At 41.6% G+C, this 27107-nt stretch overlaps 1 protein-coding gene across 1 annotated transcript; it reads left to right on the top strand.

The window, feature by feature from the left end:
* The first annotated feature begins 1041 nt into the window (after positions 1-1041).
* On the top strand, positions 1042-27107 carry SPRYD7 (SPRY domain containing 7). Its single transcript, XM_037800348.1, has 5 exons — positions 1042-1485; positions 11701-11817; positions 13815-13981; positions 19436-19538; positions 26216-27107. The coding sequence occupies exons 1-5, from the start codon at positions 1380-1382 to the stop codon at positions 26311-26313; spliced, it is 591 nt and encodes a 196-aa protein (XP_037656276.1). The 5' UTR covers positions 1042-1379; the 3' UTR covers positions 26314-27107.

Here is a 27107-nt window from a genome sequence, read left to right as displayed (position 1 = left end):
TGCACGGCCAGTAAAGAGATCCAGGAACCTGAAAGTTTCTCTATCCTGTGGACAAAATCCCCCATGAAGTGTTTTGTATTCGGGTCTCCTAAAGCTCTGTACAGGAACCCGGCACACATTAAGGGGGCCTCCCAGGGCCGGGCGGACCCCGGCAGCCCTCAGGACGGGAACCTGGTTTGGGAGCCGAGCTCCGAGGCCGGCCCAGGCCATCTGCAGGCGCCGAGTGGAACGTGACGCTGTGAGACGGGGCGCGGGTGCAGCACCCACCCGGGAAGGACGCGGGAGCGGGCGGCGCGGGCGGCAGGACCGCAGGGCCTCGCGCGGGGCCCCGGCTGCTCCCCGCTTCCTCCGGGGCGCCCTTCCCCCTCCCCTGCAACCCAAGGTCCAGGCAGTGAGCCCGGAGGACAGGCCCGTCCCAGCGCCCTCCCGCCGCGCCAAGCGCCCGCGCACCCGCGTCTCCGAACCCAGAACGCAGCCGCGCAGGCGCGGAGCCGCGGGCCTTGCGCGTCCATTTAGGCTCTGAGGAAATTCCTGCGACGCCAGCCACGGTCAGGGGACCGGGCTCTCCCGGGACCCCAGGCCCGCTCGGATCAGGGCGCGCGGAAGGAGCGGCGGGGTCAATGTGCCGGCGCCCCTCCTCCAGGATGATCTTCCTCTGTGTCAATCCTCACCTTAAAAATCCTAAGTGCGGGTCAGTTTTGGAAACACAGAACCCCAGGGCCCCTGGGGCTAAGGAAGGCCGGGGGCACCGCGCACCCGCCAGGCCCTGGAGCACGGCCGCGCGCCCCGCCCCGAGCCCCGCCCCCACCTCTGCGCGCGCCCCGCCCCGAGCCCCGCCCCCACCTCTGCGCGCGCCCCGCCCCGAGCCCCGCCCCCACCTCTGCGCGCGCCTTGCCCCGATTGACCCGCCCCGGCCCCTGCGCGTCGCGCCGAGCCCCGCCCCCACCTCTGCGCGCGCCCCGCCCCGAGCCCCGCCCCCACCTCTGCGCGCGCCTTGCCCCGATTGACCCGCCCCGGCCCCTGCGCGTCGCGCCCCCGACCCTCCCGCTCCACCCGCCGACTCCCGGGCTTCTGCGCCCGCCCGGGCCTTGCTGCGCCCCTATCGTTTCTCTGCGCGCGCAACACACCTCACTTGCCCCGCCCTGGCCCGTGCGCGCCGGGCCGCCGAACTCCCGGCTCCACCCGCCAACTCCCGGGCTTCTCCGCCCGGCCGGGCCTTGCTCCGCCTGCGCTGCACCCTCCCGGCCTCGGGCGTCGCTGTACCGGCCGCGGAGCTCCGCACGGACGCCTCCTGCGCTCGGGGTTGCGGAGCGGGGGCCGGTGTGGCCGCAGTTTCGGGGCGGCGGCGGCGGCCGAGTCGTGTCGGCGGGCCGGGCGCCATGGCCGCCTCGGTGTTGTGCTGCCTGCGGTGCTGCCGGGACGGCGGGAGCGGCCACATCCCGCTGAAGGAGATGCCGGACGTGCAGCTGGACACGCAGCACATGGGTGAGGCGCCCCTGCCGGCACCCAGCGGCCCCACCGCGGCACAAGCCCGGGCCGGTCCCCGAGATCCTCGGCCGCGGGGCTGCCTGGACCCCTCGGACCTGGGCCCCGGGGACTCCCGGACGCCTCCCGGCTGCCGCTCGGCCTTGGCACTGCGCTGCCCGGCTTCAGCCCCGTGCTGGACGGGCCGACTTGTTTGGTTGGGAGTGATCGCCCTCGTCTCCTGAACGAAAACCGGTCGCACCTCGGGTCGGGAGGTGCCGCCCGTCGCCTGCGCCCTCCGGGGTCCGGCGCCGCGCTCGTTTGCCGCTGGGTTTTCCTTCCACCCCAAGGGGTCGTGTGGCTTCTCATCTCACCTTCTCTTCTCTCCGTGGCCTCTTTCTGCGCCTTATTATTCCGTCAGTAGGCTTTTCCCATATACTTCCACATTTCTGGAATATGGTCTAGAAGGAGACATTTCCCAATCTTAATTTTTTCAGAGTACTGCCTTTGTGTGGATTTTTCTGTTTTGAACATAGTTATGCACCTTTGACTTTTCCCTCATCTCTCGTTGTCTGAAGGACAGGGCGTTGTTATTATTTCTAGCAAAACCCTCTCTTGCCCCAGATATTTTATAATTCTGGAAACATTGCCCGTTATATTTCTAGATTATATTCCTGTAGCATGTACTAAAACCACAAATGTGATGATTGTCTACTACTGGTATGTGAGCGTTTGCTCTTTAATTCTTTGGTCTCCCAAGTGTAGAACAGAACTTTATGCTTTAGTAAATATATGTTGAAATCATTTCTTATCCATCTCCATTTATAGACTTTCAAATCCTACAGTTTATCCCCAAAAGGTTTCCGTTTCATTTATTCATTCACTCACCTGATATTTATTGAGCAACTGTTAGGTGACAGGCTTTGTTTTAGGTGCTGAGAGTGTCAGTAAAGGACAAACACACACAGTCCCTAGAGCTTATGGTCAGCTTCAGCTCTTCTTTCTCTCTTGCCAAACTCCTGAATTACTGTTTCCTTTCACCTCTGCCTTCTCCATGAGGAGCTCCTCAGTTGCACTCACTCCACTGTTGTTCTTTCTGCAAAGCTGTCCAGCAACTTTCAGCTGCTAATTGGGTGAAGTAGTGCAAAGTCATCCCCCAATTTTCTACCTGCGTGGAGGTTTTTTTTAACCTGTCGTCCAGTAGGCTCAAGAGCGTGGCTCACATAAGAAGCCTGATGTTAAGAAGCTGAAAAAAGTGAAAGAGAGAAAAAGCTTGTTGAGTTAGAAGAGGGGATACCTTTCAAGCATGAGTTGATCTTTAGTTGAAAATCTGAGAAGCATGTGGAGCAACTATGCATGCATTTGGATATGTGCTAGGTTATATTAGATAATCTAAAGAATATGATTGCTTTTTTTAAAAAGAAAATAATATATGAATTTCATTTCCAAATGACTGTCTCTTTTAGAGTTGTCACTTATTTTGGTGATGTTGCATTGCTTAAAACAATTTTTGAACTCCTCTTCTGAAATTTTCTGTGGCATAGTTTTTGAACTATGAATCTTCATACGTGTCATGTCTTCTGCTTTTAACTGTGAATTGACGTTTTAGAAATGAATGCTTTCCATTTGTTCTAGTTTGCTAATGCTACCGGAATGCAAAACACCAGAGATGGATTGGCTTTTATAAAAGGGGGTTTATTTGGTTACACAGTTACAGTCTTAAGGCCATGAAGTGTCCAAGGTAACACATCGGCAATCGAGCACATTCACTGGAGGATGGCCAATGGTGTCCGGAAAACCTCTGTTAGCTGAGAAGGCTCGTGGCTGGCATCTGCTCCAAGGTTCTGGTTTCAAAATGGCTTTCTCCCAGGATGTTCCTCTCTAGGCTGCAGTTTCTCAAAAATGTCACTCTTAGTTGCACTTGGGATATTTGCCCTCTCTTAGCTTCTCCAGAGCAAGAGTCTGCTTTCAATGGCTATCTTCAAACTGTCTCTTGTCTGCAGCTCCTGTGCTTTCTTCAAAGTGTCCCTCTTGGCTGTAGCTCCTCTTCAAAAGTTTCCTCTCAGCTGCACTGCACTGAGTTCCCTCTGCCCCTCAGCTCATTTAAATGGCTCCACTGATCAAGGCCCACCCTGAATGGGTGGGGCCACGCCTCCATGGAAGTATTTCATCAGAGTTATCACCTACAGTTGGGTGGGGTACATCTCCATGGAAACACTCCAGGAATTCCAATCTAATAAGCACTAAAATGTCTGCCCCACAAGATTGCATCAAAGAATATGGCTTTTTCTGGGGGACATAATACATTCAAACTAGCACATTCCACCCCTGGGACCCCAGAAAAACATATTCTTTCCAAATACAAAATATATTCATCCCATCACAATATCACAAAAACTTAAATCATTTCAGTAACAATAGTTAAGAACAAGATCCCATCAAAATCAGTTATAGGCGTGGTCAGTCCTAAGGCATAATTCTCCTTTAGCTGTGGGCATAATTCTCCTTTAGCTGTGGATCTGTGAACTTAGAGCAAGTTATGTGCTTCCAGTATACAAAGGTGGGACATTCATAGGATAAATATTCCCATTGCCATAAGGAGAAAGAGTAAGGAAAACAGGGTTAACAGGATCAAAACAGTTCCTAAAACCCGCAGGGCAAACTCCATTAGATTTCAAAGTCTGAGAGTCATTTACAGAACAATGTTGCATCCTTGGGGCTTGAGAGAGCAGGAGTCTAACCCTTCCTAAGGGCCTTTTTGGCACCCTTTTCCTCTCCAAATGCTTGGGTGAGTGCTTCAACATATCCACACATTGGGGAGACCAGCTTCTCAGCCCCACCCTCCTCAAACATCGGGGCAGCACCCGGATTCCCTTCCATCTCCGGGGCACACGCTCAACCCCTTCAGAACAGTGAGGTGGCAGCCAGGCTCTCCCCAATTCCCTGAGAATGTGCTCCACCCTCTTTGGGACCTGGTGTGGCAAAACTCTTCCAGAGCATTGAGGCAGAATGCCCACCCTCAACCTCCAGGGCAAACTCACCCTTTTCATGCGTGTGGGCCACTCCACTCTCCCAGCCCAATGCCTCTTGACTCCAGACCTCAAACTCCATGGCTTTGTCTTTGGAGAAATCTTTCCTTCAATGTGTTCCTTGTTTGTCTCCTCCGGTCCAGACCAGCAATGGCTCTGTCTATAAAGATCTTGCAAAAATTCTGTTGGCTTTGCTTGAAGCACACAGCCGTCAAAGCTGTCAGACGATAGGACTTTCCACAAATCCTTTCTGGATAACTCCATCTCCAATCTTTGCTTGTACTGAAACGGCGGCTGGGTTCTGTGTTTAGTTAAATCCTCATGTTGGGCTGTAGCTTCTGGGGATCCACCCCCTGGAAGCCTGGAATTTTCCAAACCATCAGTGTCTTGTTTCTTTGAATCCAAGAGTTCAGTTCTAAGTTTCTCTCTCTCTGCTTGCATTTTACTATAAGCTACAAGGAGAAGCCAGGGTACATCCTCCATGTGTAGTCTGGAGATCACCTCAGCTTAGTATTCTCATCTGCAGCTACTCTCTCAGCTTCTGTGCGTTCCTCAAAGTGTCCCTCTTGGCTGTAGCTCCTCTTTCAAAAGTTCACTCTCAGCTGCACTGCACTGAGTTCCCTCTGCCCCTCAGCTCATTTATATGGCTCCATTGATGAAAGCCCACCCTGAATGGGTGGGGCCACGCCTCCATGGAAGTATCTCATCAGAATTATCACCTACAGTTGAGTGGGGCACATTTCCATGGAAACACTCAAAGAATTCCAATCTAATCAGCACTAAAATGTCTGCCCCACTAGATTGCATCGAAGAATGTGGCTTTTTCTGGGGGACATAATACGTTCAAACCAGCACACCATCTAATACTTTGAAAGGGATGGTACTCATTTGGAAATGTCTGATGTTTCTTAAAACATACTCTTTGACTACAGTTATATGTGTTCTGGCCATTCCGAAATTTGCCTGGGCTTTTTAAGTAGTACTTGTGACTAATGAGACTACCCAAATCACATAGATCTTTGTACTTAAATAAAGAGAAATGGAATAAGCTTAAAATAATTCCCTAATTACAAACACCCAGCATGTTCTTTGAATATATTCATCTTTCTATATAAAACATCTAGCAGAATGCCTTGCAGATAAGAAATGATAATGAAGTAAGAGGAAATACTGCCATGCTCCAAGTTGGACTGCAGCTCCAGTTGATAGAGTGGACTGTATTGTATTGAGGGTCATCTGATACTTCCATAAACTTAGCACCATAAGATGACATCCAAGATGATGAGTTATTTACTAGAGAAGCTTGTTAGAAGGTTTTAGCATATTTGGGGGCCTGCAGAACATTGCCAGGAAAGACAGAATACCATTTATTTGCATAATTTTTGAAACATGTTTCAGTTAGGATGCTTTTGGTTGCAAATTGTAAAATAAATAAAAAATAAAAATACAATGCAGAGTTGTTTTAACAATGAGGGAAATGTATGGGTTCACATAACTGAGAAGTATGGAGGCAGTACTAACTCTAGGAAAGATTCAGTGCTGCCAAGGGCTGGGTGTCTTTCAATCTATAAGCTCTGCTTCCTGCAGCTTACTCTTGAAAGCTGGCCACCATGGTAACTTGTAGCAGCTCCCTGGGCTGCAGGCTTCCTCATTCAGATCCAGCAAGAGGGAAAGAGTATCTGTCGTTCCCTGCAAATGTCCTGAGACTATCTGTGGTCGCAGTGGCTTAGGTCATATGACTGTTCTTGATTCAATCACTGTGGCCCACGGATGTGGGATGCACTCATTGGCCTAACTAGGTCAGATGCTGTACCCCTGAATCCAGAGATGGAGTCAGCTCCCTTGGAACTGTTTTGATCTGCAGAGGGAAGTCTGTTGCGAAAGGGAGAACAGGTGCTACACATCCACTGCAAAGTGCTTTGTGCAACAGATTCATTCATTCATTTCTCTATCAGTTATCTGTTGAGCATCTGCTGGGTGCCAGGTGTATATGGTCTTTGCCACCAACAAGGAGCTGGGCCGTGAAATGCTCTCCAGTTGGAACTACTAGAGATCTGTGGGGTAGCCAGATGTAAATTATTTATAAAGTACTGTTCCAGAACTTTGAGTTTAACATATGAAATTAAAAAGCAGTAGATATGAATACATTTTTCCATAGTCATAATTAGGATCTTACCTTGATCTTTAAGAGAGTGTGTGCATGGGGACAAGATGGCGGCATAGAGAGGTGTTTAATTTAGTTAGTCCTCTAGAGCAACTAGTAAACAGCCAGGAACAACTGGTATATAGTCTGGAACAACTGTTGGGGGACATCTGTGACTGGACACACATCGTACACCAGCATGAAATGGGTGGAACGGCTGAGATTGCAGCATAAAATGTAAGTAAAGCTCCCCAACAGCATCGCAAGCTGAGCTGAAATACTTCCCTCTGGAAAAAAGAAGCTGGTACCTGGAGGGAAAGTAACTCGACCAAGCTTCAATTGCGGTTTTAATTAACAAATTTGGACTACTGAATACAAGCTACAAGCACAGATTAACCCGGAGCAAACAGGAAAGGAATCCAAGTTCCTCCCAGCAGAGAGGAAGCAGGGCTGACGGGGAAAAATAATTAATAGATAAATAAAACCAGAGGCTTTTGGAGATGGCTGAGCACAGAATACTTGAAAACAGCTGTGTCCCAAGAAAAGGGGCACAGAGAACCAGGTACCAACACTGGTCAGCTGGTGAAATTGGGGGCTGGAGACTGGCTCTGAAAAGGGGCTTTTGCTCTTTTTCCTTTTTTTCCTCTCATTCTAAGCAGCTCATTAGAGGAAGCCTCAGGCATTTTCAATTGTCAGCCCTGATCCGGGCAAGAAATAATCACTGAAAATTTCCCAACTCTTATGAAAGACATAAAACTACAGATTCAAGAAATGCAGCGTACCCCAAATAGAAGAGATCCCAGTAGACCTACTCCACACTTATGATCAGATTGTCCAATGTCAGAGACAATGAGAGAGTACTGAAAGCAGCAAGAGAAAAGTGATCTATCACAGACAAAGGAAGGTAAATAAGACAATGTGCGGATTTCTCAGTAGAAACCACGGAGGCAGGAAGGCAGTGGTATGATCTATGAAGATGCTGAAGGAGAAAAACTGCCAACCAAGAATTCTATATCCGGCAAAACTGTTTTTAAAAAATGAAGGAGAATTTAAAATATTCTCAGACAAACAGACACTGAGAGAGTTTGTGAACAAGATACCTGCTCTACAGGAAATACTAAAGGAAGCACTACAGGCAGATAGGAAAAGACGAGAGAGAGGTTTGGAGCACAGTATTGGGTGATGGTAGCACAGCAATGTAAGTACACTGAACAAAGATGACTGTGAGTATGGTTGAAAGAGGAAGCTTATGGGCATGTAGGACACCAGAAGGAAAGATAGAAGATAAAGACTGGGACTATATAACTTAGTGAAACCTACAGTGGTCAATGAGTGTGAGTAAATGTACAAACATCTTTTTACATGAGGGAGAATATATGAATGTCAACTTTGCAAGATGTTAAAATGGGATGATATTGGGGAACAAATACAATCAATGCAAACTAGAGACTGTAGTTAACAGTAATATTGTAAAGTGCTTCCATTAATTGTAACAAAGGCAATATACCAAAGCTAAATGTCTGTAAGAGGGCGATACAAGGGAAGGGTTTGGGATCCTTGGCATTGGTGTTGTCTGACTTTTTTACTGTATTTTATTTTAATTTTATTTTTTCTTTTGTTGCTTTTTAGTTGTCTTTTTTTTTCTTTTCTCTTTTTATTTTTTCTTTTCACTTTTTTTCAACTCTTCCTCTTTGTGGAAGAAATGGAAATATCCTTATATAGATAGTGGTGGTGAAGGCATAACTGTGTGATTATACAGGGAACCATTGATTGTTTACTTAGGATGGAATGTATGGTGTGTGAATAAAACCGTCTAAAACATAAACAAAGGGACACAAGTGTTGGAGAAAATGTGGAGAAAGGGATGGACCTGGTCATCTTTGGTGTGGAAATAGAATGGTGCAGCCCATCTGGAGGGGAGTGTGACATTTGCACAGTGGGGTTTATGGTGTCAGTATTCATGATTTGCAGTGGATGGAGGTGGCCTAAGGGTACACCAACTGATGCACGGAATGTCGAACTGTGGTGTATACATACAATGAAATATTGAGCTTCTACAAGATGGAGTTGTGAGGTGAATGGACATTGAGGACAGAATATTGAGTGAAATAGAAATGACAAGAAAAACATTATAATGCCTCGCTAATGTGGACTAAATATAATCCTCAAACTCTGAGAATTGAATTTGAGAACATAGGTTATCAGGGGAAGGCTTAGTGTAAAGTTTCCTAGATTGTAAGCCCTTAGAGTAGTCACATCTATTCCTGAGTTGTAGTGGCTATTTCTAAATTCTGAGATGCTGAGCTCTTTGTGTATAATCTGGTCAGTCCCTGGAACTTTGGGTATCTGTGTGACACCTGAGATTCAGAGCCAGAGTCCGGCAGCTATGAATGTCAGCCTTACCCCATACAGCAAATGTTAAGGAGTCTGAAAAAAAGAGATCAGACTTCAATTAGAGATATGAACGAAATGGTCTTTGTTAGGACTAAGATAAATCAGACTAAAGGATAAAGGACGATGTTGATGGTGTTTTTAAGCTTCAACTTCTGTGTGAGACCAAAGGAAGAGATGTTTATTAGGTGCAAAATCTATATTTTTTGTAACACAGTATATAATTTAACTTGTATGGTCCGTTTATTCAAACACCATAATTATGTGGAACGTTGAATAGGGAGTGAAATCTGGTTGGTTTGTACAAGCTAGTGTGAAGTCCCAATATATCCCAGAATAACTTGGGCAGAGAATAAAGATGTATTTGCAAAGCCCCCTTGAAGGACTGGGGGAAAATGTGGAAATATTAAATTTCCCCACCTGGGGAACTTATGATATTCTCACAAGCATTGTGGGCTACCAATTTAGAAGGCTGAGACCTTGATCTTGGGGCTTGCCCTTATGAAGCTTGTTACTACTAAGGAGAGGCTAAGCCTACTTATAATTGTTCCTAAGAGTCACCCCCAGAGAACCTCTTTCGTAGCTCAAATGTGGCCTCTCTCTAAGCCAACCCTGCAGGTAAACTGCCTGCCCTTCCTGCTATGTGGGGTGTGACTCCCAAGGGTGTAAACCTCCCTGGCAACAGGGAACATGACTCCTCGGGATGAGCCTGGCCCTGGCATCATGGGATTGAGAAAGACTTTTTGACCAAAAGGGGAAAGAGAAATGAAACAAAATAATGTTTCATTGGCTGAAAGATTTCAAATAGAGTCTGGAGGTTATTCTTATGCATTATATAGATACCCTTTTTTAGTTTTTAGCATATTGGAATAGCTAGAAGGAAATAGCTGAAACTCTTGAACTGCAACCCAGTAGCCTTGATTCTTGAAGATGATTGTATAACTATGTAGCTTACACTGTATGACTGTGTGATTGTGAAAACTTTGGGCTCCCACTCCCTTTATCCAGTTTATGAACAGAGGAATAGAAAAATGAGGACAAAAAGTAAATAAATACTAGGGAGATATGGGGGGGGGGGGGTATGGGATATTTTGGATGTTCTTTTTTACCTTAACTTTTATTCTTATTCTTCTGCTTGGTAATGAAAATGTTCAAAAATTGGTTGTGTGGATGAATGCACGACTATATAACGATTGTACACCGTGGATGATTGTATGATATGTGTATATATCTCAAAAAAGGAAAAAAATGGGAGTGTGTGTGTGATTGTGAAAACCCTGTGACTGACAATCCCTTTACCCATTGTATGGGCAGATGAGAAATAAAATAATGACAAACATGTATATAAATAATAAAGGGGGATAATGGGTATGGGATGGTTTGATAATAGGGAGGATAATGGGTATGGGATGCTTTGGATGTTCTTTTTATTTTTTGCTTTATTCTGGAGTAATGAACATGTTCTAAAATTGATTGTGGCGATGAATGCACAACTATATGATGATCCTGTGAGCCATTGATTGTATTCTTTGGATGGATAATATGTGTGAATATATCTCAAAATTGCATTCAGAAAAAGAGGAGTGTCTCTCTTAAATCAGCCTACTCAGAATGGGAACTGAAAAGGTTGCATTCCTCTCATGTGCTTGTCCCAGTATATTTTTTGTAATACGTGAGTTCCACACTGAGTCAGTGAAAGAACTGCCTCCTGTCAGTACCTTTTCCTCCGTGCCCTCGTCCTGAAGCCCCTCGGGAGGGTCCCGTCAGCTCTAAAACGCCCAGATCCGATTTCCTCGTGACACCTACTGCCAGCAAAGTGGCTGCAGACCGTGGGAATCACAGGCCTCGGGGTTCTGGGCTATTCCTTACTTCATGTTCTCTGACATATCTGGTTGCCTAAGTCAATATTTAGGGAAGAATTGGCACTGCGGTCATGTTATCAAAAGACAGTGTTTTTCTTAAATATGTCATCCATCTGTCAGTGCCATTTGAGCTCAACCATAATTCTCCATGACCATAAAGTATACTTTCTGATGTTAAAAACTTGCCGTTTACATATTTGCAGTATGATTGACAGTGCCTGGCTTAACAAACATTTTTAAGATCTGAAAATTAACATTTTTCAGTGTCACCTCTTTCACAAAATAGATGTCTGCTCCTTTCCATATTCCTTATAGTTTTCAGTTCCCTTGACAGAAGCACAGCATGTAGTACCTTGTACTTAGTAGATATTTAACCAAATTTTAATAGATTGTTTTAATTCATTTAGATTGAAATGAAAATTGTACCAGTTTACCAAAGTTTCTGTAAGTGTCACTGTTTGGGTTTGAACTAAGAGATTTATGAAATCATCAAATTAGTTTATTGGCTAATAAAGTCTAATTCTACCTTAAAAGGATTTGAAATGTTCAATATAATTCAGAGTAATTACAATTTATTTAAAACTGCCTGCTTAAACAAGACTTCTACCCACAAATAGATAGGAAATATAAATTTTCTATCACACATACAGTGCCTCAAATGTTTCAGATAATTTATCAGTACTTTTTATATTTCACAGTACATATAGCATCCCTATGTCTTGTAGACTGAGTTAAAAGTAAAACAGAAATTAACCCTGATTGTTTGATATGAAAATGCAAAACTTTACACAGTGTCTGCATTTTTGTTTAGGAACAGACGTTGTCATTGTGAAAAATGGAAGAAGGATATGTGGAACAGGAGGTTGTTTAGCCAGTGCACCTTTACATCAAAACAAAAGCTACTTTGAATTCAAAATACAGTCTACAGGTTGGTATAATTGTACTTTACTGTGAAAAGTTCTGACTGTTCTAAATATTGAGGATGAAAAAGATTCTTGAGATAATGAAAAAGCACCACACTCTTACTTGGAAGTCCTGGTTCTTTTGTTGCATGATCCTGGTGAAATTACTTAATTTTCTGTGCTTGTGGTTTTTTCCTCTGTGAAATGGGGCTGACAGGAGCTGGCCTCCCTTCCTCACATGAGCTACAGTGTAGGTGAAAGTGTGTGAAAGATAAACGTAGCCCATGAGCACTGCTGGTGGAAGCTGGATGCAGTTTTTCATTCGGTCAAGCATATAAGGTGTAGGCTCTTGCTGTTTTACCTGAGAATGAAACCAATCTCAGGATCCTGAGTTTTTCTTGTTAAGATACCCTGATTCAGTGTCTTAGGAAGCAATCATCACATTTAGAATGTCGATAAAGGCTAAAGTCTGTACTTCTCTCTGTGGAATTTCTTTTGGATCATATGGCAGTTCCACATGATTATTGTAAACTTGTGGCAGTGTCATACATGGGGAAACTATTTTTGAAAAGCTTGAGTATAAAGCAACTTCTGGCGAAGTCCTGCATGTGTCATGTGGGTACAGACTTGGAAAGCTGGAGTGGAGCGAAGGGTTAGCCGGGATGATTTAAGATCCTCCTCTGCCGTTTGTTTTCTAAAGTAGCTATAAATATTGATTTTTCTTAAGTGTGTGGAACACATTTGACTCTGTCCTCCATTCCACTCTTTTATGAATCTTCTCACTAGCTGCAGAATGTCTCTGGTTACTGTAATCTTGTCAAGTATAATGTACTTGTTTCTTGAGAGAAGCAAAAAAAAATTTGAGTCTTAAATCTAAAATAAATTTTTTTTTTTTTATGTGGAGCTTTGATAAAGGATAAGATCCTCAATGATGTGTCTAGAATAAATACTTTGTTGGCATTTGCAGCATTGTTTCCTCAATGAAATTGTGTCAAAGTGTATCATAATTTTTTAAAAATTGTGTGAGTGTGCACAGAGCTTTAGGAGTAAAGAGACCCTGTGACCCTGTCCATCACTGTTGTCTGCAAAATTAGTACTATCACCTCCTATCACTGTCCTAGTTGTCCCACTTCATATGGTCAGTTTCGGAGACAAGACAGTGAAGTCCAGACATGTAACTTTCTGATGGTCTCACTCAATCCAGAGGAATTAATGGATTGACAACATGGTCTTAAAACTTCTTCCATTTATAGAATTTTTCCTGATTTTGATTAAAAAAAAACAAAAACAAAAAACAGAGAAGAAAACAGTGTGAGACAAAACCTGGAGCCCTAGGTATTCTTTTTGGCTAAGAGAGAGCAAGACAGCTGCTTGCTTCAAAAGTCAGTTTAGACCAAAAGGTTTTAAACTCACCAACTTTAAGGTTGTAGGTAAGAAAGTGATTTTATACTTGATCACTAATTTTCTCCTCCACATGATATTGATCCTGGCATATATTATTTGTTACATGTTATCGGTGAAAAAAAATAAAGATGCAGTAATTTCCCACTTCTCAGAGATAAAGCTTGAAATAGAATCCCAGGTCATTTAAACTTAGTGTGTAGCTTTTAAAAAAAAATCGTTCTTAGAAAACAGTGACAGTGATAACAGCCACCTTGTTTTTCCATGCCAGGCACTTGGATTAGCTGTTTCATTTTTTCAAAACCTGTGAAGTGGGCCTATTAGCAGCCACAATTTACAGACAGAGAATAACTACCTGCCCAAGATGCCGTGGCTAAGTCAGGGTTTAAACCAGGCAGTATAGCCAGTTTCTTAGCTCCTGGGCCGGGCTGCACCTGCAGAGACCACGGTATAATTTGCAAACTATTTTTAAAAGAAGGTTTTTTTTTAAAGGTTAAAGCATAGTTTAGTGATAATATGCTACTTCTTTTAAAAGCCATTTGCATGCTCCTTCAAAAGCAACTCCATCTTTCATATTTATCTTCTTCAGATTCTGGGGGCATTTAAACTATTATATTTTTAGGGATCTGGGGTATTGGCGTTGCAACTCAGAAAGTAAACTTGAATCAGATTCCTCTTGGCCGAGATGTGCACAGCCTGGTGATGAGGCACGACGGTGCCCTGTACCACAACAACGAGGAGAAAAACAGGCTGCCTGCAAACAGCCTTCCCCAGGAGGGCGACGTGGTGGTGAGTGTCCCCATGGAGTTGTTTTTCACTGCAGGTTGTTAAAGTTGAATTGCTCTTAATAGATGCAGATTTGCCTGGGGGTTGTGGTATGAATTCCAGAGCACCGGGATTGGACCTGATGATGTCTACGTTTTCCAAAAAGAGCACCTGCCTTGCCCAGCTGCCCGCTGCTTGGTAGTGCTGCTGCTGCCCTGGAGAATTGGCTCAGGACCTCATTTCAGTTCAGGGGAGTTATTGACAGCTGTTATGCTGGCTGTCGATCGGCATTTTCTCCTCCTCTCACATCAGAGAACCCTTGGCCCACAATTTTAAAAGTTTGCTGACACACATATGAGAAAATATTAGGCATTTTTGAGCCTGGAGATATCATAGAGAAAATTTTGACATTCATTACTTAATTTGTTCTGAACTTTTGTTAGAGATTACGGGAGAGTTGGTCCTCATTAAACTTAATTTTATTAAACTTCCTTTCCTTCAAGGATTCTCCAGAGAACGTGATTCAAAGTGCTAACACTTAATTGTAGAAAAATTTTTGAGAAAGCAGGGAGTAGAAAGAGTTATATATTGTTTAGACTTCTCTATTTTTATTCTCACCTAGATGTTTAACTCTCTTTATATCCTTCAGCTCTTTTGCTATATCTTCCTTCATTTCATCAAATTTATTTAGCATTAGTTGCCTCCACTCCTGTGTGTCAGCTGAGCTATTAGTTTGTTCCTTTGGCTGGTCCATGTTTTTGTGTTTCCTGGTATGGCTTGTTATCTTAAGTTGTCTAGGCATCTGATTTTCTTGATGAGTTTATTTTGGAGCTTGTTTTCTGTCTTTTACCTAGTGGTTTTCTTGTTGATTGGCTTTGTTCTCTGGCCTCTGTTATTCAGTTCAACTTATTCTAGACCTCTAACTTAGGTTCTATTTAGTTGATCAGAATTTTTCCCCTCTTGTTTTTTCTGTTTCTTGCTCTGCCTCTATGTAACCTTTTTGTGAGTGGGTCTCCTCAGATATGGTCGACCCTAGTCAGATTTTCCCAGTCTAGTGAGGCCCAGGTCTCATTGGGAGGGTATGGAGTTTTCCTGAGAATGAGACCCTCCTATGAGGCCTTTAGAATTGGTGCTTTTCCTCTCCTGTCCAGCAGGTGGCGCTGGCCAGCCCGCAGCTCCCCCACCAGTGTAAGGAGGTGTGGAGCCTTTAGTTCTCCTGGTGACTCTGATCCTGTCGGGGGCGTGGCTGACTGAAGCGGGAATCTGAATTCCAGCCCCTGGGGTCTGAATTCCCAGAAGGAGGACTGCCAGTTGAGCTGGGCCTCCCTCCACTCTCCCAACCCTCAGAACTCCAGTTGTCTCTCAGGGGCACTATTCCCTTCTCCCGTCTCCTCTTTGGGGCCTCTCCAGGTAGATTCCTTGGTCAGCCTGAGTTGCCAATTAAAGATGGGGCTGGAGGCCTTCAGTAGTGAATAAGGAATTCAAAGACACTGTGGGTACTCTGTCTCCCCCAAGCCCAGCCTAGTCCCTCAACCTGGGCTTTCCGATAGAAAATAACCACATATATTACTTTTAGATTAAAAAAAAAAAAAAGTAGAAAAGATCAAGAAAAAGAAAAAAGGAAAAAAAAAAAAAAAAGAGTCTCTTTTAAAAGTCTTTCCCCAGCCTGGAAGTTTTGTCAGTGTCAGAATAGAGCATTTAAAGATATGCTTTGGGCTGTTGTCTGATAATTACTCTCCAACCGCTTCAGTTCCACCCCTGCCGGGGACTATTGAAATGCAAAAAGATAAGGGATCAGTGAGAAGCCAGAAGGGACAAAATGTAAGGGGAAAAAAAATGGCTTTTTTGGAGTCTGGGAATGGGTGCCCGCTTTTACGTGCCCCTACTTCTCAGAGTCCAGCCCTTCTTTAGCACCCCAGCTCCCAAAGTTAGTTAATTAATTTGTTAATTAATTCTGCAGTTGAGGCTGGGTTGAGCCTCCCTTCTTGCCCTCAGCAGATTGCTGTTTTTTGTTTTTTTTCCCCCCTTTCAGGGAGCCGGCAGCAAGACAGTCTGTGAGGTCTGGGTGGGGAGGGGCGCCAGACCCCCGGTCCGGGGAACTTACAATGTTCGCTGCGATCTCAGCTTTTCCTCCAATTCCAAACTTGTGTCCAATGTGTGACTGGTTACTGGAGACCCCGAAAACGCTGTTTCATATAGTTCTTGGGTAATTGCCAGCTGCTCTAGGGGAGAGACGAAATTCTGCTCCTCACCACTCCGCCATCTTGCCCCGCCTCTGGAGATGTTTAACTCTCTACTAGAGCTACCCTGCTGAAGATGCAAGTCAAAGATATTTTCTCTGGTTCCCTTTCTTTCCTTTCCAGATTCTTCGACTTGCCCTGAGTTACCTGAGAACCTTATCACACTGAGTGCCGGCTATTGGCTATTAATTGAGAGCAGGGTCCTAGAGAATCCTTTAGCAAAGGTGCCCTTATCCACAAAAACTTGGGTTCCCGGCACTGGTATCAAGTTGAAAGGAATCTGTGGATGATAAGGGAAAGTTTATAATAATAAGACGACACAGTAAGATAAATCCAGGTTATTGAATTAAAGAAATGCGCAGTATTTTAGAAAGAATGAAGATGTGGAGACATATTTTAATTATGGGCTGACCTCTCTTTGCAATTTAAAAAATATAAGTGACGGTTAATTTTTAATTCTTTAAAACTTTTTTCTAAATTAATTAAAGAAAAAAAGAAAATGAAAGGCATAAATCATTTTAAAATCTGCTTTTCCCCATTCTTCTTTTTGAGTAATCAGTTCTGTCTCTGTAGATCGTTGCCAGATATTCATAATAGGGAATGTTCTTATTCAAATGGTTATTTCTGAAAGAGAATCTTAAGGTGATGCTGTCAATCTGTTTTTTTACGCTAAAAGCTGAAATTCAGACATAAAGATAATCAGTAACAAATGTGTTTCTTTGTTGAAGCACTGAACTCCCATGTGTTACTCTTGCCTTCCTGTCTCATTCACCGAGATGACCAACTCCACAAATCGACAGACTTAATAACGACATTTTTAGTCTGTCAGCATTGTGAAATTAGAGTTTGTGTTTTCATTCCCATTCTGATATAAGGAGGACTAAATAAGATGAAATACATGCAGAGTTAAGTAAAGTAAAAATATCACCCTTCTGTGTTAACTTTATCTTCTCAGTTCAAACAGTGGAGAACAGATTTTACCAAATTGTTAACAGTGGCATATGAAAAGTAGCATGGATTACAAAATGGGAAAAACATCCTCATGTGTGTAGAACTTCAGTCATTTACCATTCGCTGAGAAGAAATCAAGAAAAATAAGCTTGGAACATCCTGCTAAATGGCTATCATGAACTAATTGTACAGCACCAGCACATCGTACAGCACCAGCGCACAGTGCAGCAGCAGGATGATGTGCAGAGAATCACTTACGCCTAGTTCTTCCTTTTTTTATAGAGCTTGGAAAAGTGCAAATTCCATTCAGTGTAATCTTAGAGAAGTTTTATAAACATTCTATGTAGTAATAATCACAAAAACCTGTCTAGAATTTATTATAGGTCAAAGCCCCATTCTAAGTGCATGGCCGGAAATTAAAATGTTTAATTTTCGTGATGACCCTACCAGATAAGCAGTGTTGTGACCCCATTTTACAGATTAGGGGAAGTGAAGTAACTTCTTGTATGGGGTGGTGCTGGGATTATCATCCAGGCAATCTGATTTCAGGGCCTGTTCCCTAAACCAGCATCCAGTTACTAATAAATGCACAGACCACATAGGATTTTTTGGTATCAGTGTGTAGATCACATATAAAAGGACACTTTAGGTTAGAACATGCTTAACTGAACTCTGCTCTCAGTTCCTTGCTCTCTTCCTTTTTTGGTGGTGGGATTTCACTGTTAGGCTGCAGTTCAGGACTTAAGGCTTGCTTTTTGTAGTAGATTCTGCTGCCACCAGGCGGTGAAGCTTGCCTGAAAGCCACTGTGAGAAAGAGAGTAATACTTTGTTTTAATGGAATATATATATATATATATTTTAAATAAAAACAAATCTCTTCATTAAAAAAGCTAATCTTAGCTATCAGTTAGCTTTATTATTATATTTAAATACATAAATGAAAATGAAACACTGACAATCTATGTACAGTTTTATCTTTTTCATTATTTCATTAACCCTAACCCTGGCTTTGCTAAGATGCAAGGAGAAATTTCTCTAGCTCTAACCAGTCGACTTCTCTGGGCCTGTGCTGTCTAACTGGAAAGTGAAGGAGTGAAGACTGCATGATCTGGAGGAGCTCTTTCTACCTCTAAGATACTTTTGAGGTTAAATAATTTATCCACAGGCAAAAATCCTTGAAGTGGCTTGCTTCTTAGTCTGTGGTCTCTTTGTTGAAAGATCTCTGCTGTCTCTTCTTTCTTCTTTGGATGGAAGATCTCTTTTTGTCATCAGTTGGTGGCCATTGTAAAGTTTGAAAGGGAGGTAGTGTGGCATGGAGGTTCAGAGCTATTATTCTGAAGCCATGATGCATGAGTTTAAATCCCAGATCTGCACATCCTGGCTGTGCAACCTTATGTGAATTACTTAACCTCTCTATGCCTTAGCTATCTTATCTGTAGAGTGGGGATGATGATAAAACCTATCTTGTTGTAAAGCTTAAATGAGTAAATATGAACTGCCCAGGGTAGTGCTTGGTACATAATATGGCTAAGTGTTTCCTGATATTTTAATCACCATAACAATTATGATTATTAATCAACCTGATTGCGATTTTTGTACCATCAATAGTGTTCAAAGTAATACATTTTTATTCCATTGTTGTTGTTTTTTAATCTTTTGCACTGTTAGTTTTCTGTTTTTCAACTGGACCCTAATTTCCAATTATTATATTTGGTTGCAAATCCAGCTTTACCTCTGTAATACACTTGACAGAGTTGAAATCAGGGTTAAGAGAAATGGAAATGTGTGATTTCTTTTTTGAAATAAGTCGTATAAGGACATTTCTTCACAACTTGAAACCAGTGAGAGGACAGGCAGTGAGCCCAGTGGTGAAGACTTCATGGTTGTCCCTCAAGTTCAAGTTCTGTGCTAAGAGTGTGGTGTTTTCTGTCTGAGTTAAAAAGGTCTCTCTGTCCATGCCGGGTAGTACTTACATCCTCTTAATATTCAAAATATAACATCTGGTGATCTGGGTGTAACACGTATGGGTATGAATACAAAGAGGAATATAGCAGTAATACTTGTTTTACTGTCATTGTGGACTCCTGGGATCTTACCTCCCCCAACCCCACACCCCACCCCATAATCACCATTAGAGTTTCCACTCAGTTCCAGTAGAACTCTACCAAATTGTGAACCATTAATGAAAGCTGTTGTGACCTTTGGCTTAGTCAGTTTTTTTGCATTCTCGTACTTCCCAACCAGTATTTGCTCACTATTCAGACTTAAAAATTTTTTTTCTTCATAGGGTATTACATATGACCATGTAGAACTAAATGTATATTTGAATGGAAAAAATATGCATTGTCCAGCGTCAGGTATACGAGGGACAGTGTATCCGGTTGTTTATGGTAAGCTGAAATACTCCTAATATATTATGAGATATATGTTAATTTTTGCTTGGTGTTTTGCTTAACTTGATAATTGTCATTCAGAAGTCTGGACAAGTCATTACTCAGGCCCTTTTACAGGAGTGAACTGAGTAGGCTGCTACAACCCCACTTTGCAGGACTAAGGATTGTTTCTCTTTCTGTGTATTGAAAAACAACTTTTCAAATACAGTGATAGCACTTAAGTGTGCAGTAACCATATTCTCTTTTTATCATCTAGCATTTTATTCTAGAAGGCTCCAAAAGGCTTTTCCTGAGTTTAAAAGCATCTTTCTTCCAGTTATAAGGGAGGCTTAGCTGACTGGGAATTGTAATTGTGATGATGACTTTGGCACTAGGGATGGGAATTTTATATAGATTGAGCATGAATTACCTTCATAAAGTTACCTAAATGTTAAAGCTCTTCAAGAGCAGTCAGGGCTTCCAGCAGTGCCATTTTGATTGTTTGCTTTTGATAGCCATGTGTGTGTAATAAGTACTGTAATTTCCATATGAGTGTGTCCCTCCAAGAATGTTCAAACCCAAGAACTGGGCTACTTAGGAGATGGCTCTATACCACCTGATTATTTTAATTCTTAACTATAGAAAATTATGAACATGTACAGAAGTAAAGAGAATAGTATGATGGACCCTCGTGTCCCCATTACCCAACTTCAAACACCGACCACCTTGGAGCCCCCCAGGCTTCATCTTGCTCTCCAGCGCTTCTCCCATTCTTCTCCTCTCTTCTGTGGGTTATTCTGAAACAAATGCCAGACTTCATGTGATTTTATCCATACATATTTTATGGATCTCTAAAAAGATAAATCTGTCTCTTCTTAAAAAGATATAACCACAAGGCTTTAACATTCTATTTCACTGTTTTATGTTATCAACTTTAAGTCAGCAGGTGTATGATTTTTCTACCTGTGGTTTTAGACCTAAAAATAATTACTTTATTTAACTTTCTTACATTTGGGCCATAATAAAAACCAGTTATTAACTTTTCTGTAGTAATTTACTATAAAAGTAGTATTGTTAGTGATGACAGATTGTTTGGAACATCAAGAAAAGTATACATTAGCAAATACAAATATTCAATAATATGATAATAGCAATAAAAGCTTGAACTTTACTTTTTAGTTAAGGTTTTCGTTGGTATACTTTTCTCCTAAAAATTGTTTTCCGGTGATTTTTTTTTACTTCTGTGTCTTTGCAATGTAAAAATGTAGTTTTAAACTAGATTTATGTTTGTTTTCTTGCATATTAAATAAGCCTAGAAGTACTTTATTTACTTAAGTGAATGGAAATGTACCTTGATAACTGAAATACTTTATCCTGAGAAATACAATAAACATCAGTAGAATGAGTTATACAGGTGATTATATCAAACAAAATTATCATTCTAAGTTGTTTCTTTGATGCAGCATCATTTTTACTATAGTAAAGTTACATGTAGTAAATTATTTGTAGTAAAGTTATGTTTCATAAACTTAAATCTATAAATTCATCCAGCTAATCCAGATATTATAATGGCTGGATACTAGCGTATGTAAAAATGAAACTTAAAGCCTTAATTCCCTTCCTCTTTGTCCTCCATTCCATCCGTAATCCTAGATCACTCCAGTCATTCATTTTGTCTGTGCTTCAACACAACCTATGGAGAGAAAAAAACTGCATGATTTTAAAGAAAGCGCCACTGCAATGTTATGACTCAGCCACATGTAAACTCTCAGTATCTTTTGGCAGTTCTTTTACGTTGCTGTACTTTTGTCCCATTCCACATTCCCACCCTTGACTGTTCTTCTGAATTCCCTCCACGTGTCCCACGGATCATCTCACCTTCTGCTTTATAAAGAAGCAGGCTGTCAGGGGTGCACGCCCAGCACCCATTCCTTACCGTCCTGAAGCGTTTCTGGATTCACTCCCATCTCGTCTCCTTTCCACCCCTCTTAGAGGAGATGGTACCCCTCACGGTCAAAACTAACTCCTCTGTCTATAGTCTGGATGTCAGACTAGTCAAATGTCGACCCTGAGACTTCACTTTGTGGGTTATTTCATCTGTATCTGCAATCATCAACCACTCTCTTGTCAGGGTGCCCGTAAACATTCGGAGTCTGTCCGATCCCAAAACCCTCCCTAGAACTTGTTTGCTCTTCTCCATGTGGCCACATTTCCTAATAGAGTAGCCTGTGCCCACTGTCTTCATTGAATCGTTCATTTGTTCTTTCAGCCCGGTCTGGCTGCCATTACCCGCACTTCTTTAAAACCACCCTAGCCACAAGTGGCTTCATAAATGTCATATCCGGTACTTACCCCCCCCCCCAATTTATTATGAAATACACATACAGAAATGTGCATTGGATGCATCTGTACAGATTAACAAGTGAACACTCTTGTGTTCGCTTAGGTCAATGAAGATCCTATTCCGTCCCCGTCACGGCTCCATCACCCTCCCTGCTCTCCTCTCCCCACCTGCCCCAGCCAGGCAGCCGCTGGTCTGCTTTCTGTCTCTACGGATTCGTTTGCATTTTGTGGAGTATTACATAAACAGAATCATACAGCTTGTACTCTTTTTTTTGGTCTGGCTTCTTTCATTCAGCCATAAATATTTTAAGATTCATCCACATTGTGGCATGTCCAATAATTCATTCCTTTTTATTGCTGAGAAGTATTTTCATTGTGTGGACATATTATAATTGGTTTATCGATTCACCTGTTGATGGACATTTGGTTGTTTCTAGTTTTCTACTATTACAAATAAAGCCACTGTAAAATTAATGTACAAGTCTTTTTAAGGATATATGCATTTCATTTCTCTTGGGTAAATAACCTAGGAGTGGATTGGCTGCATTATATGGTGGGTGTATGCTTAACCTAACCTTTTAGGAAACTATCAAACCGTTTTCCCGAGTTATTGCTCCATGTTACATGCCCATTAGGAGTGTGTGAAGGTTCCATTCCTTCCGCATCCTTGGCAGCACTTGAGCTTGTTTGCTGTCCATATTATCTGTCTTTGTGTGGTATCTGTTGAGATGTTTTGCTCATTTTTTATTGAGTTTTTTGTTTGCTTATCATTGAGTTTTGAGGGTTCCTTACATAATCTGGATTCAAGTCCCTTTATCAGATACATATGATTTGCAAATATTTTTTCCCGATTTATAGCCTGTCTTTTCATTTTCTTAACTGTGTCTTTGGAAGAGCACTTTTAAATGTTTACCATTTTTTCTTTGTCTTTTTTTGATCTTGCTTTTTGTGCCATATCTAAGAAATCATAGCCTAACCCAAGATCAGAAGACTTCTCTGCTGTTTTCTTCCAGAAGTTTTATAGCTTGGGGTTTTATATTTAAGTCCATATTCCACTTTGATTTCATTTTTGTATGTTAGTATGAGGTATGTACTAAGTTTACTTCTTTGCATATTAATGTCCAGTTGCCTCAGTTCCATTTGCTGAAAAGATAAGCTTTCTCCACTGAGCTGCCTTTGTACCTCTGTTGAATGGCAGTTGTGCATATTTTTGTGGGCCTATTCAGGACTGTCTTTTCTGTTCCATTGATCTGTCTATTTTGATGCTAGTTCCACACTATTTTGTTTACTGTGGCTTTATGAAAAGTCTTGAAATCAGGTAGTATTTGCTCTCCTATTTCTTGTTTCTCAAAGTTGTTTTGGCTTTTCTGGGTCTGTTGCATTTCCGTATGAATAGAATCAGTTTGTCAATTTCTACAAAAACATATGCTGGGCTTTTGATTGGAATTACGTTGACTCTAGAGACCAAATTATGGCAGTGGTTACTTTTTAAAAATAGCCTTATCAAAATATATTTTTCATATCATAAAATTCACCCAGTGGAAATATACAATTCAATGATTTTTACAATCATCACCGTAAATGAATGAGCTTTAGAACATTTTCACCCCCTAGTAAGATCCCTTGTGCCTATTTGCAGTTAATCACAGTTCATACTCCAAGCTCCAAGAAACCACCAATCTACTTTCTATCTCTCTGAATTTGCCTTTTCTGAACATTACATATAAATGGAATCATATGTGGTCTCTTGTGTCTGGCTTCTTTCACGTAGCAGAATGTTTTCAAGGTTCATCCATGTGGTAGCATGGCTCAGAAGTTTGTTCCTTTTTATTAATGAGTAATACTCCATTGGTGGTTATGCCACATTTTTTTTTTCTATCCATTCACCAGTTGATGGACATTTAGATTATTTCCAGTTTTTGGCTACTGTGAATAATGTTGCTATGAAATGCATCTGTAAGTCTGTGTGGATATAAGTTTTCATTTCTTTTGGACCAACAGTGGAATTGCTGGGTCATATGATAGTTTTATGTTTAACTTTTTGAGAAACTGTATGGCAGTAGTTAACTTTTTAACCCCTAAACTTCTAATTTTGAAGTAATTTCAGACTTATAGGACAGTTGCAAAAAATAATACAAAACCCATTCAGGGAACTCCAACATCCCCCCCTCCACAGGCTACCCCGATCCACTAATTTTAACATTTTGCCACATTGGTCTATCATCCTTTGTAGCCATCTGTTAGTTCATCAATCTGTTTATCTATCTATCTATCTGTTTTCTAAACATTTGAGAATAGTCACTTCCATGTACATTTCCTGAGAACAAGCTATTCACTTATGTAACCACCTTGAGTACAGTTATCAAGTTCAAGAAACTTAACAGTGATGTGAAGCTTCCAGCCTATATTCCAGTTTTTTCATATGTCCCAGTAATGTCCTTTTGGTCCTCTTCTCTGCCATTGTTAGATCCAGTCCAGGCTTATGTATTGCATGTGTTTACTTGTCATTGTTTCTTTAGTTGCTGTTCTTTTTAAAACTGGAATCATATATATACCATAAACTGCCATCTCAGCCACTCCCGAGGAAAGAAAACAGTAGAGAAGGTCTTCAGGACTCAGGACTTGGCAAGGAGTCCATGAATGAAAAAAATCGATAGATTGAACTTAATGAAAGTCAAAATGTTTGTTCTGTGAAAGACCCTGCTAATAGAAGCTTCAGACTGGGAGAAAGTAATTTGCAAATCACGTATCAGACAAAGGATTTATGTGTAGAACACTCAAAATTCAACAGTAAAAACAAACAAACAACAAACAGAAACAATCCATCAGAAACAATCTACTAGAAAATAGGCAAAAGACAGAAATGGCCATTCCACTAAAGTGGATGTACACATGACAGATAAGCACATGAAAAGATATTCAATATCATTAGCCATTAGGAAAAAAGAAATTAAAGCCATAATCAGATACCACTACATATCTATCAGAGTAACTCAAATAAAAAATAGTGGTAATACCAAATGCTGGCACGAAGGCAGAGAAACTGGATCACTCATACAGTGCTGGTGGGGATGTAAAACAGACAGCCGCTCTAGAGAACAGTTGGGCAGTTTCTCGTAAAACTAAACGTGCACCTAAATAAGACCCAGGAGTCACACTCTTGGGCATTGATCCCAGAGAAATGAAAGCTTACGTTTGCATATAAGCCTGTGCGTGATTTTCATAGCAGCTTTATCTGTAATAGCCCCAAACTGGAAATTACCCAGATGTCCTTTGGTGGGTGAATGGTTGACCAGACTGTGGTATCTGTAGATCACGGAGTGCTGCACAGCAAGAGAAAGGCACAAACAGCGGATAGAAGCAGCAACCTGGGTAGATCTCAAGGGCCTGTGCTGAGTGGAAAAAGCTAGTCTCAAAAGGATATATGCCCTTTTCACATCCTCAAAAAACAGAGTTACGGAGATGGAGACCTAATTAGTGGACAAATTAGGGACAGGGTGGGGAAGATGAGGTGGTGCCACTATGGAGAGCAGCGTCACAGAGCTCTCGGTGGGGATCGGATCCCGTAGTTCTGTGTCCCTGTTGTGCTGGTGGCTTCCCGAATCTGTACAGGGGATAAAAGTACAGAGAACTGTACACACACTTACACACACACGCACACGAGTGCACGTAAAAGCTGGTGACCTCTGAAAAAGGCCTGCAGCCGTTACCAGTGTCGTTCCACCGTCGGTTTCCTGGTTTCTGTGTTGTCCTGTAGTTCTGTGAGCTGTTACCATTGGGGCAGCTAGGAGAAGGGTATACAAGCTGTCGGTACAATTTTTGCAACTCCTATGAAACTGTAATTTTTTTCAAAACAAAACACTTCTTTTCCCTTTTTAAAAAAATTGATTAGAGAAGTTGTGGGTTTACAGAACAATCATGCATAAGATACAGGGTTCCCATACACCACCTTGCTACCAACACCTTTTTTACAATTCAAAATAAAACATTTTTTTAAGTAGAAAATTAATTATAAAAGTAGTAAAGTTAATTGTAGAAAATTGAGAAAATGCAGGCCCACAAATAAGGAAATTTAAATTATCCATATTCACAGCATTTAGAGATAACTGTTAATAATATTTTGATGTCTATCTTTCCAGTGTTTTTACAGATATATTTTGTTTGTTTTTTTTTTTTTTTTGTGCCTCTTTTTACCCAATAGGATCATGTTTTTAACCTGGAAAGCAGATGTTTTTATTCTTTTTGCCTATTAATATTATGGTATTATGGCAAAAGTTTGTTTTATAATTACATATTTATTCAAACGAAGGTATTTGCTTCTAATTGCTTTTCTTTCTTTTTCTCTCCTTTAGTTGATGACAGTGCAATTTTGGATTGTCAGTTCAATGAATTTTATCACACTCCTCCACCTGGTTTTGAAAAAATATTATTTGAACAGCAGATCTTCTGAATGTATTTGTTTCTTGAAACTTGTCTTTCTGTACTGTTAAAAGTGTTTACCATTTAATAAAGCTTTACCTGACCTATAGATGAAAAATATATTCTTAAAAATATGCTTGATAGTGTGGTTTAAGGAACCAGTGTATCCAGGATACCACCAGGAAGTTGTGATTTAAAATACTTGTGTTTTGTGATGTGAAAATCATATTGGATAGTTTATTTAATTCTTATTTAAATAAGTTTAACATTATGCATTGGTTAACAATGTTGAGTGGAAATATATAGAGAGAGATATTTAAAAGGGAATCTTTCTATGTACAATGTTTTAATAGAGCTGTGCTGTGGGGGAAGGGGACTTCATATCTCTAAATCTGCAGTCCAATAATCTGGTGTCTGCCTCAGTGTCCTTTTTTGTATTCAATATAACTGAGGGTGCCAGAAGTTTATACTGCTGGCCACTTCAGTTGGCAGTCTGCTGTAGAATGGACCGCTTTTCTTAAACTTTAAATTGTCTGTTTTATTTGTATAATGTCATTGCTTTGGATGTGCCTTGTGAGGAGAGAGACACATTTTGGAAATCGTCAGAGCACTGTGGGAAAGACCATCATGCTGTTGCTTCACTGGCAGAGCCAGTACGGATCAGTGTGGGACGCTGAACACACTGGCAGACATGTACAAGGATGGCGGCCCATCACACTTAGATTTACACGACTTTGTTTTATGGACTGTTTATTTAAATGTATGTTTTTCTGTAATGCATAATAAAATAAAAAGTACTTAAGGAGCATTCAGTGCCATACTAAA

This window comes from Choloepus didactylus, chromosome 12, assembly GCF_015220235.1.
Source record: "Choloepus didactylus isolate mChoDid1 chromosome 12, mChoDid1.pri, whole genome shotgun sequence".
Taxonomy (NCBI): domain Eukaryota; kingdom Metazoa; phylum Chordata; class Mammalia; order Pilosa; family Megalonychidae; genus Choloepus; species Choloepus didactylus.
The sequence above is the reverse complement of the archived record's forward strand: the minus strand, read 5'-3'. Positions and strand labels throughout refer to the sequence as shown.